Raw genomic sequence first — 26,382 nt, 5'->3', positions numbered from 1 at the left:
GAAGCAGATATTTATGAAGTCATTGGGAGGTGAACTATCTCCAATTCAAGAGGTTAATCATGAATATTTGGAGGATTTTCTTGCCAGGCTGTATTAGGAGGAGAACACCACCAGACAGACGTTTAAATTGTTTTATTTAACTAAAACAACAATGTTAAGTATTTTTTTCTTCAACAGCAAACATAATATTTTAATAAAAAAGCGTATGTCCCTCACTTCTCACATTTATCTCCAGACTTCTTCTCCTTGTCCAGATCTATTCCGCCCCAAACAATCTTCTATTCATTGAACTTTTTGAAACTTTTCACTTTTAAAGAGAGGTAAGGGGTTGACCCTGTGTACACAAATTTGCAGAGGGACAATAGAGTTGAGGTCTGTTATTTCTCACCGCTATACATTATTTATTTATTTTAAAACATTTTTGCTGTTAACAAGCATGTTACCTCTGGAGACACAAATCCACAGTTTGAGAACTGCAAAACTAAGCATCTCTGATGGTATTTTCTAGACTGAGCACTGAGTCCCATTGGATAGATAGAAAAATTAACTTAAATAATCTATACAGAAGCCCCTGGAACCCCATAAGATTGGGTCCCTAATCCATGAACTATTAGAACTCATTTACGAAACTTTTCTTAAACATTACATTAATATATTGTCTCATACTATAGAATTAGAATTTATAATCCCTATCCCATGATATAATGTATCTTAATTAAAACTATCTTTAGATAGTTTTTTCCCTCAAAAATCCGATTTAAATTTGAAAAATCCAATTTTTAAGTTTTTTTTTAAAGTCATTGATTTTTATCCACTCTGACAGCTGGGCATGGTGGGGGGGAAGGATTGGTCCCCAGCTGGAGCGAGGCAGGGGTCAGGGGCAAGATGAGCACAGTGGGTCATGGCGGCAGGATTAGTCCCTGCTGACTGGGGCAAGGCAGGGGCCGGAGGCAAAAGCACAGTGGGGTGCGAGCTAGGGTTGGTCCTTGGAGCAAGGGAGGGGCCGGGAGTAAACTGCAAACGCAGCAGGGCTGGGGAGGGGGTAAACAGGATCCCTCCCTCACCCCTGCCCACATAGAGCTGGTACCTACCTTCTCCCTGGTTCTAGCCCATCCTCTTCGTCTCTCTCTGCACCGAGCTGACGGTGGGAGTGCAGGGTCTGGGAGGGAGTTAGGGTGCAGGAGCAGACTGGGGGTTGGGGTGCAGGGTCTGGCCAGGAGCTAGAATGAGGGAGGGGGCTCAGGGCTGGGACTGGAGGTTGGGGTGTGGAGCACTTCCCTGGGGCAGCTCCCATTCGGTGCGAGGGGTGCAGGTGGGTATGTGGGGGGCTGGGTTCAGGAGCTCCCATTTGGTGCTCAGGGTGGTGGTGGGGATGTGCAGGAGTCAGGGCATGAGGTGGGGGGCTGGGTATATGTGGGGGTGCAGGAGTCAGGGCTGGGGTTCTGGAGGGGTGCAGGAGTCAGGGCAGAGGTATGGGGGTGTGTGAGGGGGTGCAGGAGTCAAGACTGGGGTCATGGAGGGTGTGGGAGGGGTGCAGGGGTCAGGGCAGAGGGCTGGGTGTGTGTGAGGGAGTGCAGGAGTCAGGGGCTGGGATCATGAGGTTGTGGGGGAAGGTGCAGGAGTCAGGGCAGAGGCCTGGGGGGTGGAGGAATCAGGGCAGAGGGCTGTGTGTGTGTGAGGGCGTGCAGAAGTCAGGACAGAGGCCTGGGGGGTGGAGGGGTCAGGGCAGAGTGGCTCATGGCAGGGGGGTGGAGGGGATATGTCCCAATTCCACCGCTTTCCCCAAGGCCCCACTCCTGCCTCTTCTCCGCTTCCTCCCTCTCCCTCTCGCAGGCAACAGCTGATGGGTGGCAGGGAGGGAGAGGGAGTGAGGGGGGAGGCGGGAACCCAGCATGCTGGGGAAGAGGCGGGGGACGGGGGAGCTTGGCGGCCGGCACAGCCTGCCCTGTTGAAGCAGGACAGAGCCCCGGGAGCCGCAGCACCAAGATTCTGCCCCAGCAGGGGAGAGCACAGGACGGAGAAGAGCGGCCGCTGGGGCCCCTTCGGAGTGTGGGCCCAGCGCCATAGCTGGCGCCATGGTAAATCTGCTACTGCCCACGGTGCTGCCCCGCCCGCCGCAGTGAAAGCTGGGCCCACCCCGCCCCTCCCCGCCGGTCCGTCCCCCGGCTCAGTGTGCTGCGCAGCAGCCAAGCAGCGCCCCTGCTCCTTGGAGAGAAGACAAGTTAAAAAGTAAAAAAAAAATTGGGGGGCACCGCTTTTTGGCGCCCCCAAATCTTGGCGCCCCAGGCGATCGCCTAGTTCGCCTAAGGGTTGCACGGGCCCTGAGTGCACTGTGCGTTGTTAGGGGCCTCGCGACCCCCTGGGTTATTGTTACAGGGAGACACTGAGGTGAGCTCACAGAGTTCTGTCTTGTCTGTTAAATCTCCTCTGGGTTTCCGCCATCCTGCCCCTGAAAATGAAAATGTCAGAAAGTAACAACAGCCCTGGGGCTGCTCCGAGTGACTCTGCAGAGACCCTGCAAGTTCTCCTGCTCCCGAGGCTGAAGTGCAAACCCCAGCCCAAGCCAGGTGCCAGATAAGCCTCAGGCTGCAGCTTTCAGGTGAATGTGGCACACCCCAGGTAACTGAAGAGGAAGGAGCAGAGGGAAACTAACAATGTGATTTTATCGGCTATTGTTTCATCTGGCCACATTATTTTTTTCCAAGAAAATAGGCTCAGTCCAGTGAGAACAAGGGAGAAAAACAGCATTTCAAAATTAAGGGGAAAAGTTATCAAGACACCCTAGTTAATTACTAGCTCTACCCACCATTCCCAGGGTATTCTAACCACACACTAACCCACAGAAAGCTTCCTACCAACACTACAGAAAGATTCTGCGTGGACTCCTCCTGAAGGTCGAAACAACAGACTGGACTTCTACACAGAGTGCTTCTTCCGACGTGCATGGGCTGAAATTGTGGAAAAGCAGCATCACTTGACCCATAACCTCAGCCGTACCGAACACAACGCCATCAACAGTCTCAGGAACAACTCTGACATTATAATCAAAAAGGCTGACAAAGGAGGTGCTGTCGTCATCATGAATAGGTCAGCATATGAACGAGAGGCTGCTAGACAAATCTCTGACACCACATTCTACAGGTCATTACCCTCTGACCCCACTGAGGGTTACCAAAAGAAACTACACCATCTGCTCAAGAAACTCCCTAAAGAAGCACAGGAACAAATCTACACTGACACACCCCTAGAGCCCTGACCAGGGGGATTCTATCTGCTACCCAAAATCCATAATCCTGGGAATCCTGGACACCCCATCATCTCAGGCATTGGCACCCTAACAGCAGGATTATCTCGCTATGTAGACTCTCTCCTCAGGCCCTACACTACCAACACTCCCAGCTATCTTCAAGACACCACTGACTTCCTGAGGAAACTACAATCCTTTGGTGATCTTCCTGAAAACACCATCCTAGCCACGATGGATGTAGAAGCCCTCTACACCAACATTCCACACACAGATGGACTACAAGCCGTCAGGAATAGCATCCCCGATACTATCACGGCAAACCTGGTGGCTGAATTTCTTGACTTTGTCCTCACCCACAACTATTTCAGATTTGGGGACAATTTATACCTTCAAGTCAGCAGGATTGCTATGGGTACCCGCATGGCCCCACAGTATGCCCACATTTTTATGGCTGACTTAGAACAACGTTTCCTCAGCTTTCGTCCCCTAACGCTCCTACTCCACTTGTGCTACATTGATGACATCTTCATCATCTGGACCCGTAGGAAGGAGGCCCTTAAGGAATTCCACCAGGATTTCAACAATTTCCACCCCACCGTCAACCTCAGCCTGGACCAGTCCACACAAGAGATCCACTTCCTCGACACTACAGTGTTAATAACCGATGGTCACATAAACACCACCCTACTGACTACTATACTGACCTACATGCCTCCAGCTTTCATCCAGACCAAATCACACAATCCATTTTCTACAGCCAAAACAGACTCCAATGTGAAACTGTAGAACTGGAATTAATTTGCAAACTGGACACCATAACATTAGGCCTGAATAAAGACTGAATTAGGGCTGGTTGGGTCATTACAAAACCGAAACCTAATTTTCCTCATACTAATTTCCCCCTACTGTTACTCACACTTTCTTGTCAACTGTTTGAAATGGGCCACTCTCACTAACACTACAAAAGTGATGTTTCCTCCCTTTGTATCCTACTGTTAGTTGGATTGTCTCATTAGACTGACCTCACACTTGGCAGGCAACTCCCATCTTTTCATGTATTTATACCTGCTCCTCTATTTTCCACTCTAATGCAGAGGGGAGCCTCTGAGGTCAGAGTCTCCTTTTTTATTGCACATCATTGAACTATTGCCTGACAGACGGACCCTGAGTCAGGGCACCAGCGACGCTGAGCCTGTGTGCCCCAGAACACACTGACAGGGAACAGTCATTAAACACCCCGCTGCCTGTGCTGACCCAGCTCAGGGGATCTAAGACGCTTCAGGTGCGGCTCTGAAGGGAGTTCCAGGGTAAGGTGCAGAATTCCCTGCTCCGCTACAGACTCCCTGTGTGGCCTTAGGCAAGTCACCTAGGCCCAGAGTTTCCAAGGTGTTTTGATGTCTATGATGCAGATAGGCGCCTAGTGGAATTTTCAAAGATGCCTGGGCACTTAGCTTCCAATGGGAGTTAGGCACCTAGGTGCTTTTGAAAATCCCACTAGATGCCTAACTACATCTTTAGGTGACTACAGACATTCAAAACTTTGCCCCTTAGTCTCTGTGCCAGATTTGCAAAGCTATTTAGTCTCCTAAAGATGCAGACTGGAGCCTGGTGGGACTTTCAAAAGTGCCTGCGTGAGTTAGGTGCCTGAGTCCCCATGAATTCCCTTTAGCTCCTGCCCCTTCTGCATTCATCCCATGCATATTCCATCGACGGCGCTTGCCGGCAGGAATGTCCATGCAAACAAAGGATTTCTACTAAATGTTATAAAATATTCCTGGGAAGCAATGTCTGAACATTTAGGTCCTGACCCAACAAGGTCCTTAAGTATGTGTAGAACTTTCATCAGGCAAGGAACCCCACCAAAGCATTAATCACAAATATTTGCACCAAAAACCTGTTTCTAAGAGTTAAATTCAGCCAGTCAAGAAACAGAAACAATCCCATGTGACCTATGTGTGCAATCATAACTAACCCCACAGAAATCAATGTATATGACAAATGTATTTGAACAAATAAATGTGAGAAAATTGTGATCAGTGTGTGGGCAGCTGACAAACAGGAACAGAAACTGAGCTCACTGGACAGGTCACATTCTGCACATTATTTCCCCAGCTCTGCTTTCAGCCCTTCTGTCCTCCCCCGGCCCCTGCCCCACCTGGTCTTGGTCTCTTGACTTTTATTTATGCCTTTACTCTGCCTGGAGAATTACTGGTGTTACTATTATTCCATATTATTTCTGTAGCCCCCTCATGGGCATATTGTATGGTCCCTGCCCTGGGTGCTCCCAAGCAGGGCTGGTCTCAGGGGCTCACTAATGGGTGGATGGAAGGAGAAGTCTGCAGGCCCAGGGCAATAGGTCAGGGTGGGCATCCAGGCATGGAGGCAGGTGCAAAGATAAAAGAATATAGGGCGGGGTATAAGCTAGGTAAGAGGCTGAGGTGTGGAGAGGGTTGAGGAGCTTCCTGGGCTCCCAGGTCCCATTCGCCCATCCTGGACCCCTTGCACACACAACTCTGGGGCTGGGCTCTCCCTCCCCTTCCCCAGCTCTCCCCACTCCCCATCCCCACCCCTCCCTCCATTGCGCTGAGACCAGTTTCCCTGACACAGCTAAGTTGGCAGCACAAAGCAGCCCGTACAGCAGGGCCTGGCGCTCTCACTCTTGGCCCCTGTGGCTGTTTCACTCCTCGCCATGGGCAATGAGTCCCTCGGGCAGTAAATGCCGGGACATTCCCTGTTGCTCACTGGCCCCATCGCACTCACTGGGATCCTGGGCTCGGCTTGTCTTTGGGAGTCAGACCATGCAGTTATTGGTCCTGAGGGGACCTGGGAATCCCCCCAAGCCAGGCCTGGAGCCGACCCCACTGGGCTTCTCCGGGAAGCTGCGAGGGAGGCTTTAGAATGAGGGGACTTAGGTCTCCTCCCCTAGAACATTCTGAAATCCCACTGCAATTTTCTGAATTTGACACAATAATAAAAAAAAGTTGAGGCCAAACATTGCAAGTGCCCAGGTGGGACCCTGTGTGGGGGAAGCAGCCTGTGGTGAGCTGGCCGAGTCGTTCAGGGGAATTTTCAAAGGTGCCTGAGCACCTCGCTTCCAATGGGAGTTAGGCACCTAAGTGCTTTTGAAAATCCCACTAGAAGCCAAGCTACATCTTTAGGTGTCTGCAGACCTTCTGAAATCTGTCCCTTAGTCTCTGTGCCACATCTGCAAAGTTATTTAGGCTCCTAAAGATGCAGAGAGGAGCTGAGTGGGACGTTCACACCTGCCTTGTAAGCCGATTTATATTTTTTTAAAATAATGTAAAAGTGGACTGGAAACAGGAAGCGTTTAACAGTTTCCCTCTATTCCACAATATCACCATCATAAGGAAAATGTATTTAACGAAGAATATCAACTTTATTCATACTCTTTTGAATACAGAAACAACCCAGCACTCTTGGATCAATAGCTCTCAAAAGTAAATACTTTCTAAAATTAAAACAAAATGTCGCCCCTTCTTTTGCGATGTTCTTCAGGAGGCAGCAAACACTTTTCGTTGTTGTCCAGTGGGGGATGGGGCTGCCCCTTGCCCAGCCTGGGGCAGAAGTGGTAACTGCGGAGTGGGGGCGGGGGGTGGAGGGCAGGGTGTCACGACACTCACCCAACCCCCAGCTGCTCAGGTCCAGGAAGCCCCCTCGCCTCCCTTGTGGTGGGTGACAGAAGGTGGGGGAGGGGGCTGCTGTCACTTGTGCACCTCCTCCCCTGCTGCTGCCCCTCTCCATAGCATCACTGGGGGTGGGGGATGGGGCATCTCCTTGCCAAGCGTGGGGCAGGAGAGGTGACTGCGGGCGGGGGCACGAGTCCAACACAGACCCATGCCCCAGCTGCTCAGGTCCAGACTCCAGGAAGCCTCCTCGGAGTTGGAGTCGTCTCCCAGTAGGTGCCGGGGGGGGCTGCCATCACATGTGCACCTCCTCCTCTCCCCTCTCCGCAGGCGCAGCGGCCACCTCAGCCTGCCGCCCGCGCCGGTCCCTGTGTTGTAGCCAGCAGTGGCCGGTGAGGGAGCACTGCGCGGAGCAGCTGGCGGGGCCGGGGGCGCTCCAGGGGAGGCCCATGAGGGCAGCAGGTGGGGCCGGGGCAGAGACCTGGCCCCAAACATTGGTGGATCCAGGCTCCCGGGCCCTGAATATTGCTGGAGCACGAGCACCACGGGCCCATATAACTCGCCGACCCTGCAAGGTGAATTTATGCAAGTTCTCAGTTGCAGAAATTTGTCCTGTATTTACTTACTTCTGAAAAACACCAAAAGTTAGATTCTGACTGTGTGGAGACATCAACCATTCTAGAAACCACATTATAATGTTTACTTTGCTTACTATAGATGGGATTATAATAAAAATGTCATAGGAAAGATCCAAATGAGAACTCTAGCCTGTGTTCTTGCACATAGGTTGTTAAAACTGGGAATTGCTGAGAGCAGATTTAATCGGGCGATATCCAGTACCCCAGAAGCGATACCAGTATGTACTGAGAGCTACAGATGATTTTTCAAAATAGGTAGAAGAATTTCCACTTAGAACTATGAAAGCACATGAGGTGGAGAAGAAGACATGTGAAATTATATATTAACATGGCTGTCCAGAGCAGACACTGGCAGATCTAGGTTCTGAATTGAATAACGAGGTAACAGTTTACATTTGGTGTTATTTTCACTATATGGTTAATTACAGAATCATGGCCGGGTGACACATAGCTTCAGCAGACCATGCCACTTAGACAGCAGCAGACTGGATAAAAACACAAATGAATCCATCACAAGATAATGTTAGGGTATTTATTTCCAAATAATCAACGTAAGTTTCAGGCAGTCTGCCATGGATGGCATACGGTGAATAAATCTTCAAAACTGAATGATTACATTGAAAATGTTCATAACGCGTCACGTTTAAAACAAAAAGTAGTCCTAGGAATGCCATGTGATGTGCCTCCCCTCATACTCTGCTCAGCCAGCTCTTCAAGAAATTAGGTTCAATCGCTAATATCAAGGAATTGGACCAATCGGTCACTATTTTTACAGAGCATTCCAGAAGGTGGTGGACAGAACCCAGAGGAATGGTGATGAATTTCCTGGAGCAACTTTCTTTTCTTTGTACTCTAAACCTCACATGACAACAAAAATAGCACCCTTTCGACTGATTTATGGCCGAGAAGAAAGGTCTCCCAATAAAATGTCACCAAATGTCATGTTATGTGTCATTAAGTGCCAGCATCTTTACTACAATTAAGTTAATTTGTGATGATTCAGTAAAGGAATACAACCCCTTCTCCATTTCTTTATCAAACTACATTTGTTGTGTCCTTATAACCAAGAACATGGAAAGCCTGGCAGTACTTTGAAATCAACAGTGGACACTGACAGTACATTCCCTGCAAATAATATTTCTAAAGAAAAATAACCAAAAAAATGAGATTGTAGAAGACGTTTTCGTATTCCGCAGGGGTAGGCAACCTATGGCACGTGTGCCAAAGGCGGCACGCGAGCTGATTTTCAGTGGCACTCACACTGCCCAGGTCCTGGCCACCGGTCTGGGGGGCTCTGCATTTTAAATTAATCGTAAATGAAGCTTCTTAAACATTTTAAAAACCTTATTTACTTTACATACAACAATAGTTTAGTTATATATTATTGACTTATAAAAAGAGACCTCCTAAAAACGTTAAAATGTATGACTGGCACGCAAAACCTTACATTAGAGTGACTAAATTAAGACTCGACACACCACTTCTGAAAGGTTGCCAACCCCTGGTATCTAAGAATACAGCATTTGAGTTTGGGGACCATGTTTTGTGAGAAAAAGAAAGGAAGGGTCATATCTTGATTCACGATTATATGCAGCTAGAAAGTGAATTAATGCTGACAGAACTTCAAAGAATATTATATAATCTTGTATGAGTGAATTTAAATATATTGCTTCATTAATTCTATCATTTTTTCACCTCCTAATTTTCAAAGGTGTAGTGGAGGAGGTGGGTGTATGTGCCCTGCCTTCCAGAGAGAACCAGTCAAGACAATAAAGCGGGGTGGGGGAGAGAGAGAGAGAGAGCAGCTGCACATGTGTGTAGTTGTGATGTTTATGACACACATACATTGTAACTGAACAACCCCGTCTGACAATTTAATAGTTTATTTAGTTAAGACAAATATTCTGGATTTCTTGAAATTCCACAGTTGAAATACAAATGATGTTATTGAGAAAAGTTAAACTTCAACATAGATTTGAGGGAAGAATCAAAAATAAATGTAAATAATTCCATTTCTAAAAATATGTTTAGATGCTTGATTTTGAAATACTGTTGAAATGTAAATTGAAATATTCTTGTATTTACACCTTGTTACAATAATATTTTCTAAATTAGAATCATCTTTTTTCTTTCATATTTTACATTGAGATTTCACAGGGCTAGAAAATTCTGGCAGGAGTGAATGACCCCATCCCCCACCACCTGCTACCCCCGGGGCAGGGGACGGGGCAAGGTGAGGGCTGGGGGTTGCCAGGTGTCCGGTTTTCGACTGGACCCTCTAGTGGAAAAGGGAAACTGGCAGCGTCCGGGCAGCACAAAAACTCCAGTAGCTGCAGTAACCGGCCTCCACCACAGGGGGGCGGGAGGAGCAGCAGCGCCGGGGGGGCCGGTCTGAGCCGCGGGGTCACTGTCAGGGACCGAGATTCCCCCCGGCCGGAGCCGGGACCGGGCAGATGATCAGGGGAGCCGCGTTTGTACCCCCAGCGTTGAGACCGGGATAGAAATAAGGGCGGAGCGTCCCGGAGAAGGTGTCAGTGAACGTGAAGAGATGGGACCCGTCAGTCACATTGTAAAACGAGACCTCGCCCGCCTCGTAGTCCAGGAAAATCCCCACCCGGCCGGGCCGGACACTCACGGGGAGGGGGGTCGAGGGGGAGGTGCCGGCCTCGTATTTCCCGTCCCACAGCCACACGGCCCAGTATCCATTCCTAGGGGAGAGTGTGACCCACCCCTTCCTGCTCACAGATTCCCTACAAACCCCCAGATCCCATCTCGTCTTGTCTCCCACCCCCACCTCCCAGTAACGCCTCCCGCCCGCGAACCCCTCAGCGCCCAGGACACAGGGACAAGGATCAAATCTCTCAGGCTTGTCGGGCAGATCCTGGCGTCTGCCTCCGTCTCTCACACGTTTCCGATCCTCAGACAGGATGAGCCAGGGATTTGCCGTGTCTGGATCCAGAGTCACGTCCACTGGGGAGAGAGTCACAGAGTCAGGGCCGGGGGCAGGGGCTGGTCACTGGGATCGAAGGGAAATTAACCTGCGTCCCCGTTAATCCCTGGGGGGGGGTTGTTGCCCGAGGGGAGTCAGGGCCCCTCTGCCTGTGAGGAGACGATGGGGGGAAAGGGCAGGAGGAGCGGGGGAGGGGTGGGGAGGTGTCACTGGGGGCGGGGGAGGGGAGAGGCTGATGCTGGGAGAGGAAAGGGGAGGGGCAGGTGACAGGAGTAGAGGGGGAGGGGTAGAGGGGAGGGACAGGCACAAGGGCAATGTGGGGACAAGGGAAGGGGCAGGCACCATAAGAACAGAGGGGGGTGAAGGACAGGATCCTGGGGGCTGCAGGGGGTGGGGAGAGAGGTGGGCTCCATGGGAGAAGAAGGGGATGGACCCCAGAGGGCTGCGGTGGGCAAGGGAAGGGGCGGGCACCACAGGGCAGATGGGTGTGAGGGAATGGGGGAGCTCCAATGGGGAGGGGAAATCAAGGGGAGGGTGAGCTGCCAGGGGGTGAGATGATGAGGAGTGGGGAGGTGCAACCATGGGGGGTAGCGAATGGGCAGGCACTGGTGCCGGGGGGCAGAATGGGGGGTGAAAGAGCAGGTGAGCAGAAGGGGGGCAGAGAGAGGGGTGTGGAGAAGGGCAGGTCCTAGGGGGGCAGAGGAGTGTGAAGGGAGATGTGGGCACCAGGGGGGCAGAGGAAGGATGAAGGAAGGGGTGGGACCCAGAGATTAGGAGAGGGTGAGGGGAGGGGCGGGCCAGTGCTGGGGTGAGGGGAAGGGCAGAGACCAGGGGTCTAAAGGGGGTCGAGAGAAGGGACTTGCACCAGGCGGGCAGAGGGGGCAAAGGAAATGGCAGGCACCAGGGAGGCAGATGGGGCAAGGGTAGAGCTGGGACTTGGGGCAGAGGAGGAGCTGGCACCAGGGGATGAGAGGGGTGGTGAGGGGTGCAAGTGTCATGGAGGCAGAGGGCGAGGGGAGGGGAAGAGTGAGAAATAAAGAGAAGATGGCATGGATGATGGTGGCAGAGGGGCGAGAGGAGAGTGAGGTCAGTGGGGCAGAGGGTGGTGAGGGGGTAGGCATCAGGGAGGAAGGGGACAAGGGGAGGGTCAGGTGTTTGGGGGGGCAGGGGAAAGGGGTCAGCACCAGAAGGGTGCGGGGGGTAAGGGAAAGGGTAAGTGCCGGGGGATTGAGGGGGTTGAGCAGAAGGGCAGACACAGGGAGGGTAGAGGAGGGGAGGGACAAGCACCAGGGGGCAGAGAGGGGTGAGGAGAGAGGCAGGGGCACGTGGGTAGAGGGAGGTGTTAGAAGACGGCATTGGGGAGAGGCAGGTGCCAGGGGGTCAGAGTGGGGCTAGAGGAGGGGTGGGCACAGGGGGGTGAGGGAAGGGGTGCGTGCTAGGGGTGAGAGAGGGTGGGGAGTGAGGCAGGTGCCAGGAAGGCTGAGGGGAGTAAGAAGGGCAGAAGCCAGGACAGCAGAAGAGGGTGAGGGGTGGGACGGCCATCAGGGGGCAGAGGGGGTAGAGGGGAGGGGCAGGCACCAGGGACGCAGATGGGAGTGAGGGAAGGGGTGGGAGACATGGCAGCAGAGGAGGGAAAGGGGAGAGGTGGATGCCAGGACATAGAGAGGGTGTGAAGTGATGGGTGGGCTCCAGGGTGCAGAGGATGTTTGGGGGAGAGGGGAAGGTGCCAGGAGGGCAGGGGGGGAAGGGAGGGGGGTTTCCGGTGGGGCAGAGGTGGGTGGAAGGCAGGGGCACATGGCAGGGAGGCAAAGTCGGGGGAAGAGGGGTCTAGGGAAGCAGAAAGTGGGTGGGAAGAAGGGGAGGGACGAGGAGGAGGGGTCAGAATAGACGCAGGGTCCAGGTGGGCACAGGGGTGAGAAAAGGGTAAGGGATGGGCAGGAGCCAGAGGGCTGAGGGAGAGGTAGGCCCCAGGGAATCTCTCTTGCTTTGGGGTCATGTGTGGTTGGTTTCTCGCTAAGAGCAGGTTGGTGCTGGCCCCACACATACTGGGGGTGGAGCCCTGCCCCAGGGGGCGCAGCTGGGACTCCCCATGCTGGCGGGCCCCACGGGCACCACCTTCCAGTCAGGCAAACCCCACAGCCAGCCCCTCCCCTCTCCTGGCCCAGCCTGTCCGCCATGGGGCAGTGGTCTGGGTTGGGCTCAAGCGGGCGACAGTGCAGTGGAGGATTCTGGTGGTGGGGGGGTAAATGCGTACTAATAGGCTGTTGCTAATGAGGCCAGGGCAGTGGGGAGGGGAGGGGGCATTTCCCCACTTCCTGCCCCCTCCCTCTGGGAGAAGCTGCACCAGGCACCAATCCCAGTTCACATCTGCACAGCAAGTCTGCCCTGGGGGTTTGCACCGGTGCAAGGAAACCCCGGCAGACATGGCCTGAGACACTGGTGTGCCAGGGGCCGTAACCCCTCCTGTCACAGGAGTTATAGATCAATAATTACAGGGTGACTGGAGCAGGGGAGCTGGACTCTGGGTCTCCCAGGTTGGGGCCCGACACACTGGGCTGCAGAGTCAGTCTTGCTCCCACGCTCTGGCCCAGTGCCCAGGGCAGTGTTTAGACACAGAGGGACGTCATCAGACCCCCAGAGCCCAGCAGCTCAAGCCCTCATGGCGTCCCACGGGGGGATGGAACCGGGGGCTCCCCGCTGAGGGCCCAGCCACGGGGCTAAAGGCTGGAAGGGAAGCGGTGGCACCTTTCTGTTAATTGAAACTACTCAGCAAACTCGACATGGATTCGCGAATAGTTTCTGTCGACCCGAAATATAATTTTGCAGCAAATAAACTATTTGCCCCCAAAATTACACCCAGCTCTATTTCAAACGTGTCCCAGCAACTTAGGAGCCCAAATCTCAGTGACTTGCAGTGAGTGACATTCAACATCCGCAGAACCGCAGTTACGGGCATTTCAGACTCAGGACATCAGCTGTGAAACACTCCAGAGCTGCTATTTAATTTGCCCTGGGTAAAAAAATTCCCCCTGAGCCCCTGATCTCGCCCCCACAAATCAGCCTGAACTCTGCCCAGAGCGATTGTCCCATGGACGATGCTGGCGGCACAGACCCTCTGCAGCTGCACCTGGGCGTCTCCCAGAGCAGATAATGGTCACAGAGACCGTCCCAGAGCCCCTGGGGCTCCGGTGTCTCCATCTAACGACTGTGCCAGCCACCCCCCTCGCTCTCATTAACCAGCCCTGCATCAGACGCGCTGGGAACTTTCAGACCCAGACTCTGGACACACTCTGGGTTCATGGACACAGCCCGCGGCAGCAAGTCTCCGAATGGGGTGGACAGATTCAGGCTTGTGGGGCTCCCTCTTTGGAACTAAAAATAGCCGCCTAGACGTTCAGGCTCAGGCTGGAGCTCAGGCTCTGAAGCCCAGCGTGGAGCCGGGTCTGCCCCTCACAGCACAAGCGGGGAGATTGTCTGTGTCCACGTCCCCTTCACCCCATTCCTGGGACAGGGAACAGCAGCCCCAGGGCCCCTCCCTTCACCCCCAGGGCAGGGGAGCAAGAGCCCTCGGCCTTCTGGGCAGTGGGGCCTCCCAGCACCGATTCCTGGGTCAGTGAGAAAGTGTCTCCACCTGGAGAGCTCTGTGCACCCGGCAAATACACAGATGTGCCCATGGATCAGGATCCGGGATGGTCCTCTCCCCAGGAGTGATGGAAACTCCCTAAAAGTAGAGGGGCCACCGGTGCCTGAACCATGGCCCCGCCCTCCTGTGTGGGTCCTTCTCCTGGAGCTCCTGCCCCTGCACCACCCCTTCTCCCCAAACCCCTGCCCTCACACATCCCCTTCTCCCCAAGCTATGGCCCTCACACGGCCTCTTCTCAAGACCCCACCCCCACACCGCCCCTTCTCCCCAAGACTCCACCCCCGCACCGCCTCTTCCCCCCCAACACCCTGCCTCCATGGTTGCTCCTCTCTGCCCCCTCCCGCCCCCCATCACTCACCCTTGCAGCCGGAAAAAAGTGGGAGACCTGGCCCTCCTATCAGTAAAAGTGATGGGGCCATGGTCTCCTGGCCCCTCTCTTCCAGTGCTATTTATTCACCGCCCCCCCAACCCCGGGAGGAGAGGGGGCCTTGGGGCAGTGTCAGTGAGTTCAGTGCTGGGGGTACGAGTGAAGTTTACATCCCTCCTGCTGGAGCTCTGTGTGTCGAGGGTATGAGGACGTCACAGCGGCCATGTGAGCCCCGCACTGTCCTGCCAACATGGCTCAGCCCTGATACTTGCTGGAGTCTCTCCCTGGGGAGGAACCGTCCCTGCGGCCCCTTCAGGCCTTGGCCTCCCTGCGGAGGTGGCCGGTGAGGATGCCGTTAACGAGAATTACGACATGAGCTCCTGTTCGCTGGGAGCCGGACTCTGAGCCTGGGCTGGGATCGGTCACTGGGGAGTGAAAGGCCCGAGCTGTCCTCACTGCCCCCCTGAGCCAGCCCAGCGCCCCCAGCCATTCAGTGTGATAACAGCGATGATCACACTTGGTGACATGCCCAGTGCCCGCAGCGGGCAGGGAGAGGGCCTGTCCAAGGAACAATGGGTGCAAGCTGCAGCAAGGGAGACTGAGGCTGGAGATGAGGAAACACTTTCTAAGTCTCAGGGAAGTGAAGCTCAGGACCTGGCTCCAAGGGAGGTTGTGGCATCCCCATCTCTGGAGGTTTGTAAGAACAGGACAATCCCCTACCGGATATGGTCTAGGCCCTGCCCCAGCCTGGGGGGGCTGGACTAGGTGACCTCTCGAGGTCTCTTCCAGCCGTGCATTGCTAGAAGTCTAGGTTACAGCTGTTCTGGGGCTGGGCCCAGGGCCCTGGGGGATCTAAGCAGGCGTGTGGCACACGGCAGAGTTCACATGTTAGTGATCCTGGCAACTGGCAGCTCAGCATCCCTGCCAGGGGCCTAGGCTGGCACATGTCTGGCTGCCTGTTTCCGGCTCAGCTGGGTGTTACTGTGCCGTCTGGACAGGACCTAGGGTTGGAACCTGGACAGGTTTCCCAGGATTGTCCCTTTGTTCAGGTCGCTGACCTGGGAAATCTGCGAGTCTGCCCACGACATTACTAGCCCCAAGTGAGATGGGGAGTGCGGGACCAGTAGGGCCCATTTACATGGTTCAAGTACCGGATGTGGGGGTCACTACTGGGGCGGGAGGGGAGTAGATCTGGCACCATGTCCTGCTTGGCGAGGTTGGTGCCTGGCCCAGCCCCAGGAACATGAGCCCATGGGGCTGGTGCCCTCTCCCAGGGGTGGGATGGGGACACAGTGCCTGGGGTGAGGGGACAGGTGGTGTATGTGGAGCAGGCAGATGTCCTGGTTTTTTTGCACCTCAGAGGTGGCAACCCTAACAGGACCCCCAGCGGTGTTTGTGTAACTGCCCTGGGTGTCCCCTCCCCAGCTCTGTGTGGTAGGATACCCCAGAGTGCATGGACCCCTGGGCCAGTGGGGCTGCTGTATGTGTGCATGGCCCCTGGGCTCTCTGATCCCTGCTGGAGCTGCCCCGACTCTCCCAGCAGGCACCAGGGCACACACACGGTCAGGCTGCAGGCTGGGAGCAAACACACACACAGCTCAGCCACAGAAAAGCTGCCTCGTGTTCTGGGCACAGTTTGTTGTAACTGGGTCAGGGGAGTGTCACAAGCTGGTTATAAAAACCTGTCTGCCCTGGCAGTGGGGACAGGGCCTTCCTCCCCCCAAATCCAGGGGGACACTGAACAGCTCCTGTCTGGTCCTGTTACGCTAGAAGGAAATTGTGGCTAAAGCTCGGTGTGAGCCTGGCGATGCTGCTGCTGGGAGGAGAGAGCTGAGCAGGTCCGTTTAATTATGGACAGCTGAGAATGTCCCTCCTGCAGAGCCCAGGTACCGCTCTGGAAAGGTGACACCAGGGCGCAGCATTTCCTCACTAATCAGCCCTTTCCCAAAGTGGGCATGTCCCTGCTGTGCAATAAACCTGGGTTTTGTCTGCCCCTTTCCATCTGCCCCCAGTGATATTGCTGTTTCCAGCCTATTGCTTTTGGTATGAAAGTGCTGGTGCACTGGGGAAATGAGGAGAGAGCTCTCAGGGGCAGGTGGGATGCTGACGTGAATGAAGTGTCAGTTTTTGGTACAGTACCTGCATATAGCTGGGCTCTTCTCAGCCCTGAAAGCAAACACAGAGAGAGAGAGATGAGAACTCCTCTGAACACAGACACGCTGAGCAGGACACAGTGTAGAACACGGATTATATTAAGGGTGTGTATGTGGGGGGCAGGAAATGGAACTTACCAAGCCCAAATTCAGTGAAGAGTTTCCCTAGAAAACAATAAATAAATAGATCTGAATTCATGCTTATAAAAAAGGGATGGGAGCCAAAAACCTAAAAGGAGTTTAACTCGTTAGACAAAAGATGCACCTAGGCATTCACAACAGATCCAGACACTTGCACAGCCCTAAACAAGCAGTCCTGAAGGAGTGTTAAGAATGAAACAGCTGAGCTGCCAGCAAAAATATGCATCTAATTAAAATCAGCTACTGACGCAGAGGAAAAGAAGGTAGGAAATGTTGCACCCTATATTTTTTAAAAAGTGCAAGAGTGATAAGGAGAATTACAGCCCAGTTAACTTTAATTCAGATCCCGGTAAATTGGTTGAAATTATAATTAAAAATAGAATCCAAAAGCATGTAGATGAACACATAGGCGCCAACTCCATGGGTGCTCCAGGGCGGGAGCACCCGTGGGAAAAAAATGGTGGGTCCTGAGCACCCATCGGCAGGCAACACCCCTCCCCTCCCAGTGCCTCCCACCTGCCGGCAGCTGCTCTGATCAGCACCTCCCCCTCTCTCTCAGTGCCTCCCACCTGCCGCAGATCAGCTGTTCTGCGGCATGCGGGAGGCGCTGAGGGGGGAGGGGGAGGAGTGAGGGCTGGGTGCATTCAGGGGAGGGGGTGGAACAGGCTGGAAAGAGGTGGAAAGAGGCGGGGCAGGGCCTTGGGGGAAGGGGTGGAGCGGGGGATGGAGCCTGGGGCAGAACCAGGGGATCGAGACCCCTCCCTGCCCTGCACATTAGAAAGTCGGTGCCTCTACTGGTCACCATCTCCAAGAGGACAGAGCAGAAATTGAGGGTGGAGGATTCAGGAAAGGGAGAAGGTGTTAATTATAGCATGGAAAGACTTCAGTGTGGGGAGAGAGAGGTTATTATTAGGACTGTTCAGAGAGGAGACAGCAGAGGACATGGCAGAGGTGCACAGACTAACGAACAGCACGGAGATGGTAAATCGATTATCGGATGGTCCTAGTCACCCTCTCTCAACAGTTTTTTCCCATTTTTTTAAGTTGCTGCCTTTCAATTTCACTGAAATACTTTCCCAAGAAATACACAGTGACACTTCCCCATCAGGTATCACTCAGACCAAGAGCTGAGTAGCATTACACATATCCAGGGAGAGTGAGGACAGTCACAATTTGTTAGATAGAACTGCAAAATTATTGGGGATGTAAAACCTCCCGATTCAGGATATAAGCTGATCCTGAACTGCCTAGAGCTAGGAAGAAACGTCCCCTCTGGGCAGGGTATTCCATGACTGTCTTATTGGGGTTTCTGGAACCTTTCTCTGAAGCAACAGGGAGACAGGATCCCACAGTAGCTTCTTCCCTGGTCTGATCTGCTATGGCAAATCTGGCAAAGATTCTGTTTACTGAATGTACCAGTCAAGAGTTATTACACAAAATCACATTACGGTACCTAGGTAATTATCCCAAATGTCAACTCTAAGTTAATGCATTTGTGAAAATGTGCCATGAAATGTTATAAAAATGAATCACAACTTAAATGTCTGAAAGTTTAGCAATTCACAATTATATGTCTAATCCCAGCCCCAACCTTTCTGCAGACAATTTCTCCCTGGCCACCACCTTCCTGATGGGGAATGTCCCTGATGGGGAAGTTAGAAATATTATTACAACTTAACATTTCCCCTTCACTAAATATATAGTGAATGACAAAATAATACATTCACCTGCTCCCTTCTGTCAATGACAAGGAAGCAAAACCCCAGGTTATTTCAGTGGCTGGGGCACTGGTAGACATAGCTAGTGTGTGCAGAATGGAAGGGGTTACGGTGGAGCTCTACTTGGCATGCAGTATAAAGCAGAGTGTGTTCCATTTGATAAGAGCCCTCAATAGCTGCTTAGGAAGGATAAGTTATATTCCCTCCTTGCTAACATTAACGAAGAAACATTACCTTTTTCTTCACGATGTTCTTCTACAAATAAATCATAAAGAAGAGGATGTGATTTAACATCTGGCACATTTACAGGAGTATTTTCTACTATTATCTATACATACACAGGCTTACAGCTGTTGCCATTGACTACACTGTTGTCAGGCCCTTGTGTAACGTGATTATGCAGTCATTTGCTCAGCTACATTATTTCCAATTTTTTTAAAATTGCCACATAATTGTGCTCCATAATTGGGGCTTCTGACTTTTGGGTTTAACTGATAAACACTAATAAAATAAGTCCCTAATAAAAATAAATACTTCCAAAGAGAACCAGCTGCAACAATACAGCAATGTCTGCCTGAGTTTGCAGAGAGCCTGAAACCAGTGATCTGAGAGATAGGAACTGCCCCCTTCATCTCAGTTTGTAGATTCCAAAGCCTTATAGTGACAGCATTCAGAGCTATTTCATGGCTGATAATTTGATCAGAACTTCTCAGTAGTGTGCTTCTCCCTCACTGGTTGATGTAGTGACAGAAATTGGAGTAGAGTGCACTGAGGCAGCTACTTGCCATGAAGGCTGCTGGGTTTAGAATAATGAAATCAAGGCCTTTCCCTCCCAAATTTAATGTCACCTCTGCCTGTGGCCAAAGGGGGCAGATGTATCCCCTCCTCAGTCTGAAATGCCACCCAGAGTAGGTCTTCACTGCAGTTAGCCCAGATGATCAGCACCCATTCTGAGCCCCTGGGTTAACCTAACCTGGGTGTGAGCAGCCCCACTGCAAAGCCCTACCCCAGTTACTGTGTCCACACTGGTGCTGCGCACCCCGTGTGAGTCCCTACGACTGCTGGAAACATATCCCATGGTTCTCGGTGCTGAGTCAGCTAAGCCACACTGATTCTTTCCCAGTGAATTATGGGAGAACTTGTCTGTACTTCTAGCACACCTGGGGGAATCATGGGACGGCACTGGAGGACTGTCAGCACTGAGTGATTTAGCTTGTGTCCTCACTGTAGAATGGGCAGGTTACCAGCCCAAGTGAAAGTGTTACCTGGGCTCTAACCCTCAGCCCCAGATGGGCCAGCTCCCCTTGACTGAAAGCCCCACTAAACTCAGGTGAGAGCGTTTGTGTGTGGACAGGATGGGGAGAGTTGGAGGCATCACTTCAGTAAGAGCCTGGCTACCTGCAGTAAAGACACAAAATCTTCTCCCACACCTGCCCAAACCTCCGGCTCCCCTGCCCCAAACACCTGGGATGCAGTGATATATTTATAATACAAAAATCTCTATTTTTCATGGAAAGCAGCAGTGAAAAAATGCAGCCCATGGGCACTGAGGGTCCCCTTCCTTACATGGCCACTGGCCTGTCAGAAGACAGGGGATCCACAGCGATCCCGAAGCACAGGCCACGTAGGGGCCTCAGCAGCTCTGAAGCACTGCACAGCCAGATCCCACAGCCACCCATTCTGTGAGATCACAGAGAGGGACTCAGGGGCAGACCAGAGTCGGAGGCCTGGTCAGTGGGTCTGTGAGCTGAGCAGATTGACTGGGCCCAACCTTACATCCAGAACCGTGTTAGGCTGAGATTTGAATGAAAGCGACACAAGGAACCAGAGAGTGAGCTCTCAGCACAGCCCCAGCTCTGCCCGCTGAGCATGGCCACCAGCAAAGGCCACTGGACATGATCACATCACAGTGAGCAATGGCACAGTGAACTGGGCAATCAGGGCAACACGATGCTCTGTGCACTGAACACACTGCCTCACAAGACCCTGCCTTGCTTGCACCAATTTTACCCAAGGTGCTTTTCAACTGATTCAGTTAAACTCATGAAAGTTTGTGTGTAGACACAGCCCAAGGGAGTTTAAAGGGGAATCCCCAATGAGATTTCGGACTCCCCCTTCTGAGGGAGGGAGCCAATCACGCACTGGTCTCAACCATTTCAGGTTGTTCATTCCTCAATGAAAGTCAAAAATTTTCACAACCCCTTTTTATTTATTATAAAAGTCAGAGTAAAACACATATCAATAACTAAGATAAGCCTGGATAATCCATCACAACCACTAAATTTACTGTATGTGACCTCCCAAACTCGGAAGGTTTTGGCAGTCCCAAAGTTATTCTGGACATTTTCTTTTCTTTTCTTTTTTTTCTTTACAACTGTTATAATATTTTCAACACCTCCCCCCCCCCACAATAGCCTTCTGTGACCCCATTCCAGAGGGTCGTGGCCTGCCAGTGGATAAATGCTGGTTTAATTAGTACAGCAGGATGCCTGAGGGAATCACGTTTCTGTGAGGATCTCGAGATGTCAGTCAAACTCCCTTTGGTGCAATTGGAAATTACCCATCTACAGAGAATCTTGGTACTTTCTCATCCTCTTCATTGTTCGCAAATAGCTACATAAAAGCTTTAACACACCCCACTGGCCCAGACACTGACCTTTCTGTCTCTCCAGATCAGATCGCAGCGTCTCTAGGGGGAGAAAATGGCAAGAGGTGAGATTTCACCATCATGTTTACAGGCACATCACTACTGTTAACTTAGCACAGTCACACTAGGGTGAGAGAGGCGGACAGACAACAAATGGACACTCAGACAGATCTGTCCAGGGGCCTTTGCACTCAGTGTCCCTGCTGCCTGGGACTGAGTCATGGTAGCACACAATAGTGGGGACACGATGACGTATCCCCTCCAGTGGCCACTTAAAAGTCTCCCCACAGAAGACACCCCACTGTCTGCGTCCCAGTCACACCCCTCTCAAATCTGGCTGTTGTGAGGGGGTTGAGAGAAGGTCTCTTTGTCTTAGGCCAGGTGTACACACAAAGTTTCACTGGTTTAATTTAGAAGTGTGTACAATAGCAGGATACCTCTCCCCAGCATGGAGGTGCTGCCACGCCTCAGTTTCCCCTCTCAGACAGTAGTTCCCCAGGGGTCTAAAGTCTGCAGCTGCTGGAGGGGTAACTTGTGGTCAAGTAATTTTGGGTTCAGTTCTCTGCACAAAGCTCTATTGGGGCCCTTCCCCTTTGCAGGATCAACAAAAAGTCCAATGAGTAAAGTAGCTAAACAATCTGCTCCCCTCCCCTGCCCCCACTGGGTCACAGCCCTTCTCTGGGCTCAATAATCCTTCTAGACTTCAGACAGCTCATCCCTAGCCCCCTCCCATCTCTCCAACTTTGCAGTCACTCACCCAGGGCTCAGTCAGTCCTCCTACCCTCACCGTTGGGGTTTACGTCCATCTCCTCCAGGTGATGCTATGGGAGGCCCTGGGTTCCCCTTCTACTCTCGATTCCAGCCCAGCGACCCTAAATATGCAGGGACTGTTCACTCTGCTCAGTAACCTTGAGTCGCTTTTCCCTGGGCTGCTTTCTACACCGTCTGTTCCTGTCTGGGTTTCTCTGCAGCCTCTCCCAGGCTGCTGCTTCCCCGCTCTCCCAGGCCCTTTTCTGGCTAAGCCCCTTTTCTGGCTATGTTACCAACCCTCCTGCCAGGCTGCTGTGCAGAGACCCATCCCAGGTCCTTCCCTACCCTGGTCACCAGCCTATATTCCAGCCTGGTACCACGGCCTGCCAGGGGTATTAGCTGGAGGCTCCTCCATGCAGCCATGGGCATGGGCAGTGTGAAAGTAGAATGAATTATACTGAAATTATAATTCATTAAAGAAATGCTACTTGAAGGGTTTGTTGAAATATAGTTGTCAGGAAGAGAAACATTAACGAGTGTGAGACAATGGGTCCTCAAACTAATTAACTTAGAGCTCCTACTGAGCTAGGAGATTGGTAAATGTTAGTATGCAAATAAGATATGTATGTATATTTGTCAGTTTCTGCTTTCTTTTGTCTCTTATGTTAAATTGGCTTTGGCTTAGCTGTATAAATAAGTTATCTTGAGCCTCAGAGAGGGGCTCGCATCCGGGTGCATTAGCAAAGCGCTTTGCTAATAAACAGAGTGGTCTGACAAATTATGTGAGTCCTGAATCTGACTTTGACAATTTGGAGGTTCCACCGAGATGGCAACCGTCTTCACTGGGGCCGTGTGACTCCTGACTGTTCTTAGGACGGTCGTGGCAAGCCGGCACCTGGGCATTTGGCCCAAGCGGTCCTCCGCCAGAACGGAAGGGTGCATGACAACAGTGAAGTCTACGCCATCGAAGCTGTTGGTTCCCACTCTGTTCTGGTAGGGATCCCGGGATCTGACATCAGGAATCTGGTCAGGTAATTATTTCTGTGTTTTGTCTGGACTGAGGACTGTCTTGTCTCTGTGTCTATCCGTCCTCCCTGTGGTGTGTTTGAGTCTGGGCGCCGTCTCCGTCCGGGGATTGGCTGACCAAAGGGTTCCTGTCCCCACGGTCTGAGTGAGTGAAATCTGCACAATCGCAGCCGCACCGCGCCTTGGGTAAAACCCTTGGAGTGAAAGCAAGGGCGATTGAGGCAGTAGCCTGTGGGCTCCTTTTGTGTGTTGCACCGGGCATCGCTCTGACGAACCTGACTTTCCTTCTTGTGTGATTGGTGTGTAAAGTCCTCCTGTATGGGTAACCAGACACCTACGTCGGGACAGTTCCCTAAAGGAACGCCGGCTCGGTTTATGTATTTTAGGAAGAGTCCGGACTCCTGTAAATTTCTGGAAAAATGGTCTAGGCTAAGGGGGTCAGATAGAGTGGCTACTACCACCACTATGCTTCTGTCCCCAAAAGCCTTTACAGCTATTCTGAGGGAAAATGGGCCCTTTTCCCACAGAAATGGTCTATAGGGGACTGCTGCAGGCAGAGAGAGAATCTGATCAAAATGATTTGACTTTTGGGTAATGTAATCAAAATCACTAAAGGATGGAAGGGGTTTCTATTGGAACTTAACTTGGCTGCTCCTGGTTGTGTCTAGTTGTACAAGATGGAAGTGTAATCGGGGTACAGTTGTGTAAAAGAGTAATCACAGTGCAAGGGATGTTAGGCAAAAGAGAATTTTGTGTGTGTGTATAGTGCTAAAATCTGAAGCTGTGTCTCAGCTATTACCTGAGAATAAACTTAAAGCTTGTACAGCAGAGAAACTATTGCAAACATGGTCTGTTGCACAAGAGGGGAAACTGAGGTACGCCACCTCATGAATTTCATAAATGACCAGTGAGTGGGGTAATTCACTAGCCTGACTATAGAACAGCCTGACTATAGAACAAAATAAGTACAGCCTGGAGGTAATTCTTCTGTTTTTCCTGCAATTAGCAAGGAAATTTGTAAAAGAAAGTGGTATTATTATTAAGCAATAATCTGTCCCCACCAGGGGGGTGAAAATTGTTTCTTTTGTTTTTAGACTCTACAAGCAAGCTGGCGCCAGCGGAAGAATAACTCAGAATACCATGGATCTATGTTTTGTGGTGTTTGTCTTGTTGCTAGCATTGTTGTGTTTTAATGAACAGAAAACCTCATGACGTGGGTGGGGGATGGCTTCAAAAGGCTGACCTTGGAGGGGATGGTCGGGGCGGGGGGAAGATGTGTATGGGAATGCAAAAGGCTAACTCAGGAGAATCCCAAAATTCAGTGGCCACTGTTAGAATCTTGGGACAAAGACCGAGTAGACGTCTTAAAAGACAAACTCGGCCAACCTAAAACTAAATTGGCAAAAGGAGAGGTTGATTGTTTCATGCAGTGGTGAGAAGAGGCAAATCATAGGTGGACAGAATCAAAACTTGCCTCTCTCAAAGATTCTGGCTTCTATCCCACCAGATGCAACTCATTTTACTGTTGTTGATTTGTGCTCTGCTTTCTTTTCTGTCCCGGTTCACCCTGACTCCCAGTTCCTGTTTGCCTTTTCCTACAAGGGGCAACAGTACACATGGACCACACTGCCCCAGGGGTACACTGAAAGCCCATCATATTTTTCCCAGGCATTAGCCTGAGACCTTGCTGACCTTGTTTTCCTGTCCAGGTCCACACTAGTCCAATATGTAGATGATCTACTCCTCTGTTCCCCTTCATTGTCTGCCTCTGAAACTGACTCTTTAGTGCTCCTTACTGCCCTAGCAAATAAGGGTCACAAAGCTTTTCGTTCTAAACTACAATTCTGTCAAGCTTCTGTCACATACCTTGGCTTTCTCCTCTCCCAGGGTTCCCGTGCACTTTCTCCCACTCGCGTCCAAGCTATCCTTAGCTTTCCCCGACCCCGCTCCCCAAGCCAGGTCCAGAAGTTTTTCGGCATGGCTGGATTTTGCAGACAATGGATTCCCCAGTATGCCTCCCTTGCAAAACCTCTCCAGGAACTCACTCGATTCTCTGTGCCTGACCCCATGCTGTGGCCCCCTGAGGCCAATTCTGCCTTTGTTTCCCTCAAACAGGGTTTGGCTTCTGCCCCTGCCTTAGGGCTGCCTGACTATTCTAAGCCTTTTATCCTTTCCTGCCACGAACCATCTGGGTGTGCACTTGGAGTTCTCACTCAGATGCACGGAGAAAAGAACCGCCCAGTGGCTTATTTCTCTGCCCTGTTGCCCAAGGCTTACCCCCCTGCCTGCGTGCTGTGGCTGCTGCAGCGCGCCTAGTCGAAATGTCTGATTCCCTTGTTCTCCGCTCTCCTCTTAACCTCCTGGTCCCTCACTGACCTCACCCTGCTCCAAGACTCTGCCCAAGAAACCGAGAAAGAATCCTGGGTTGCCCAAGGTTGCTCTCTACATCCCGATTCTTTTTGGCGCTCGCCTACTGGCACCTTTGTAGCCCCCTTTTCACTCTACCCATCTCTGGCCACCCTGCTACACGGTGTTTCACATGTCGGAAAGGAGGGGATGGTCTCTGCTGTAACTAAGACAGGATGGTGGGCCCCCCCATTTTAGCTCTTTTGCAGCCCGCCACTGTGCAGCCTGTATCATTTGCCAAAGCCATAATATTGGTAAACCTGTAAAAGTGGCCCAGGGGTTCCGGGGCCTGCCTCAAGCACTGTTCTTGCACAAATGCCTAAGTGTCAACAATATGAATTTATATTGGTTATGGAATGTTTATTCTCCAGTTGGATTGAAGCCTTTCCTTGTCGCAAGGCTGACTCGCTGTCTGTTGCCAAATGTTTGTTAAATCATATTATGCCTGCCAAGGGAATTCCTGCTACTCTGTCCAGTGATCGGGGTACACATTTTACTGGACAACTTGTTCAACACCTGGACCGTATATTGCATATCAAACACCTGTTGCACTGTCCCTACCACCCACAGAGTGCAGGTGCAGTTGAAAGACGAAATGGTGTACTTAAGAATAAGCTTGCTAAAATTTGTGACTCTACAGGATTAAGCTGGCCAGTAGCCTTACCATTAGCCCTTATGGACATGAGATCCACTCCGTCCCAAAGGCATAAATTAAGTCCCTTTGAAATTGTTATGAGGCGCCCTATGCGAGCTATGACTACCATTACTCCCGTTCCAGATTTGAACTTGACTCACAGAGCGCTCCTTCAGTATTGCAAGGGACTAATGCAAGCTGTAAGTCACTTCCATTCACAGGTTCGAGCCGCCTGGCCCACGGAACCCACCTCCGACGCTTGCCACAACCTCGAGCGAGGTGATCGGGTCTACGTACGGCGCCATCATCGAAAGCACGCCTTGGAGCCCCGGTGGAAGGGTCCTTATCAGGTACTGCTTACTACACAGACGGCTGTTAAACTATCTGGCATCGCAGCGTGGATACATGCTTCACAGTG

The 26,382-nt window shown here is 51.7% G+C and overlaps 1 protein-coding gene across 1 annotated transcript in view; it reads right to left on the bottom strand.

The window, feature by feature from the left end:
• Positions 1–9,657: 9,657 nt before the first annotated feature.
• LOC141998456 (butyrophilin subfamily 1 member A1-like) overlaps positions 9,658–26,382 on the bottom strand; it is a 321,911-nt gene continuing 305,186 nt past the window's right edge. The window contains exons 6-10 of the mRNA XM_074971305.1: positions 21,158–21,190; positions 18,736–18,756; positions 16,781–16,807; positions 16,629–16,655; positions 9,658–10,499 (exon numbers count right to left, since the gene is read on the bottom strand). Of these exons, the coding sequence (XP_074827406.1) occupies positions 9,940–10,499; positions 16,629–16,655; positions 16,781–16,807; positions 18,736–18,756; positions 21,158–21,190 (668 nt within the window). The 3' untranslated portion in view covers positions 9,658–9,939. The remainder of the gene's footprint in view (positions 10,500–16,628; positions 16,656–16,780; positions 16,808–18,735; positions 18,757–21,157; positions 21,191–26,382) is intronic.

Source organism: Natator depressus, chromosome 14, assembly GCF_965152275.1.
Source record: "Natator depressus isolate rNatDep1 chromosome 14, rNatDep2.hap1, whole genome shotgun sequence".
In the NCBI taxonomy this organism is placed as follows: domain Eukaryota; kingdom Metazoa; phylum Chordata; order Testudines; family Cheloniidae; genus Natator; species Natator depressus.
The sequence above is the reverse complement of the archived record's forward strand: the minus strand, read 5'-3'. Positions and strand labels throughout refer to the sequence as shown.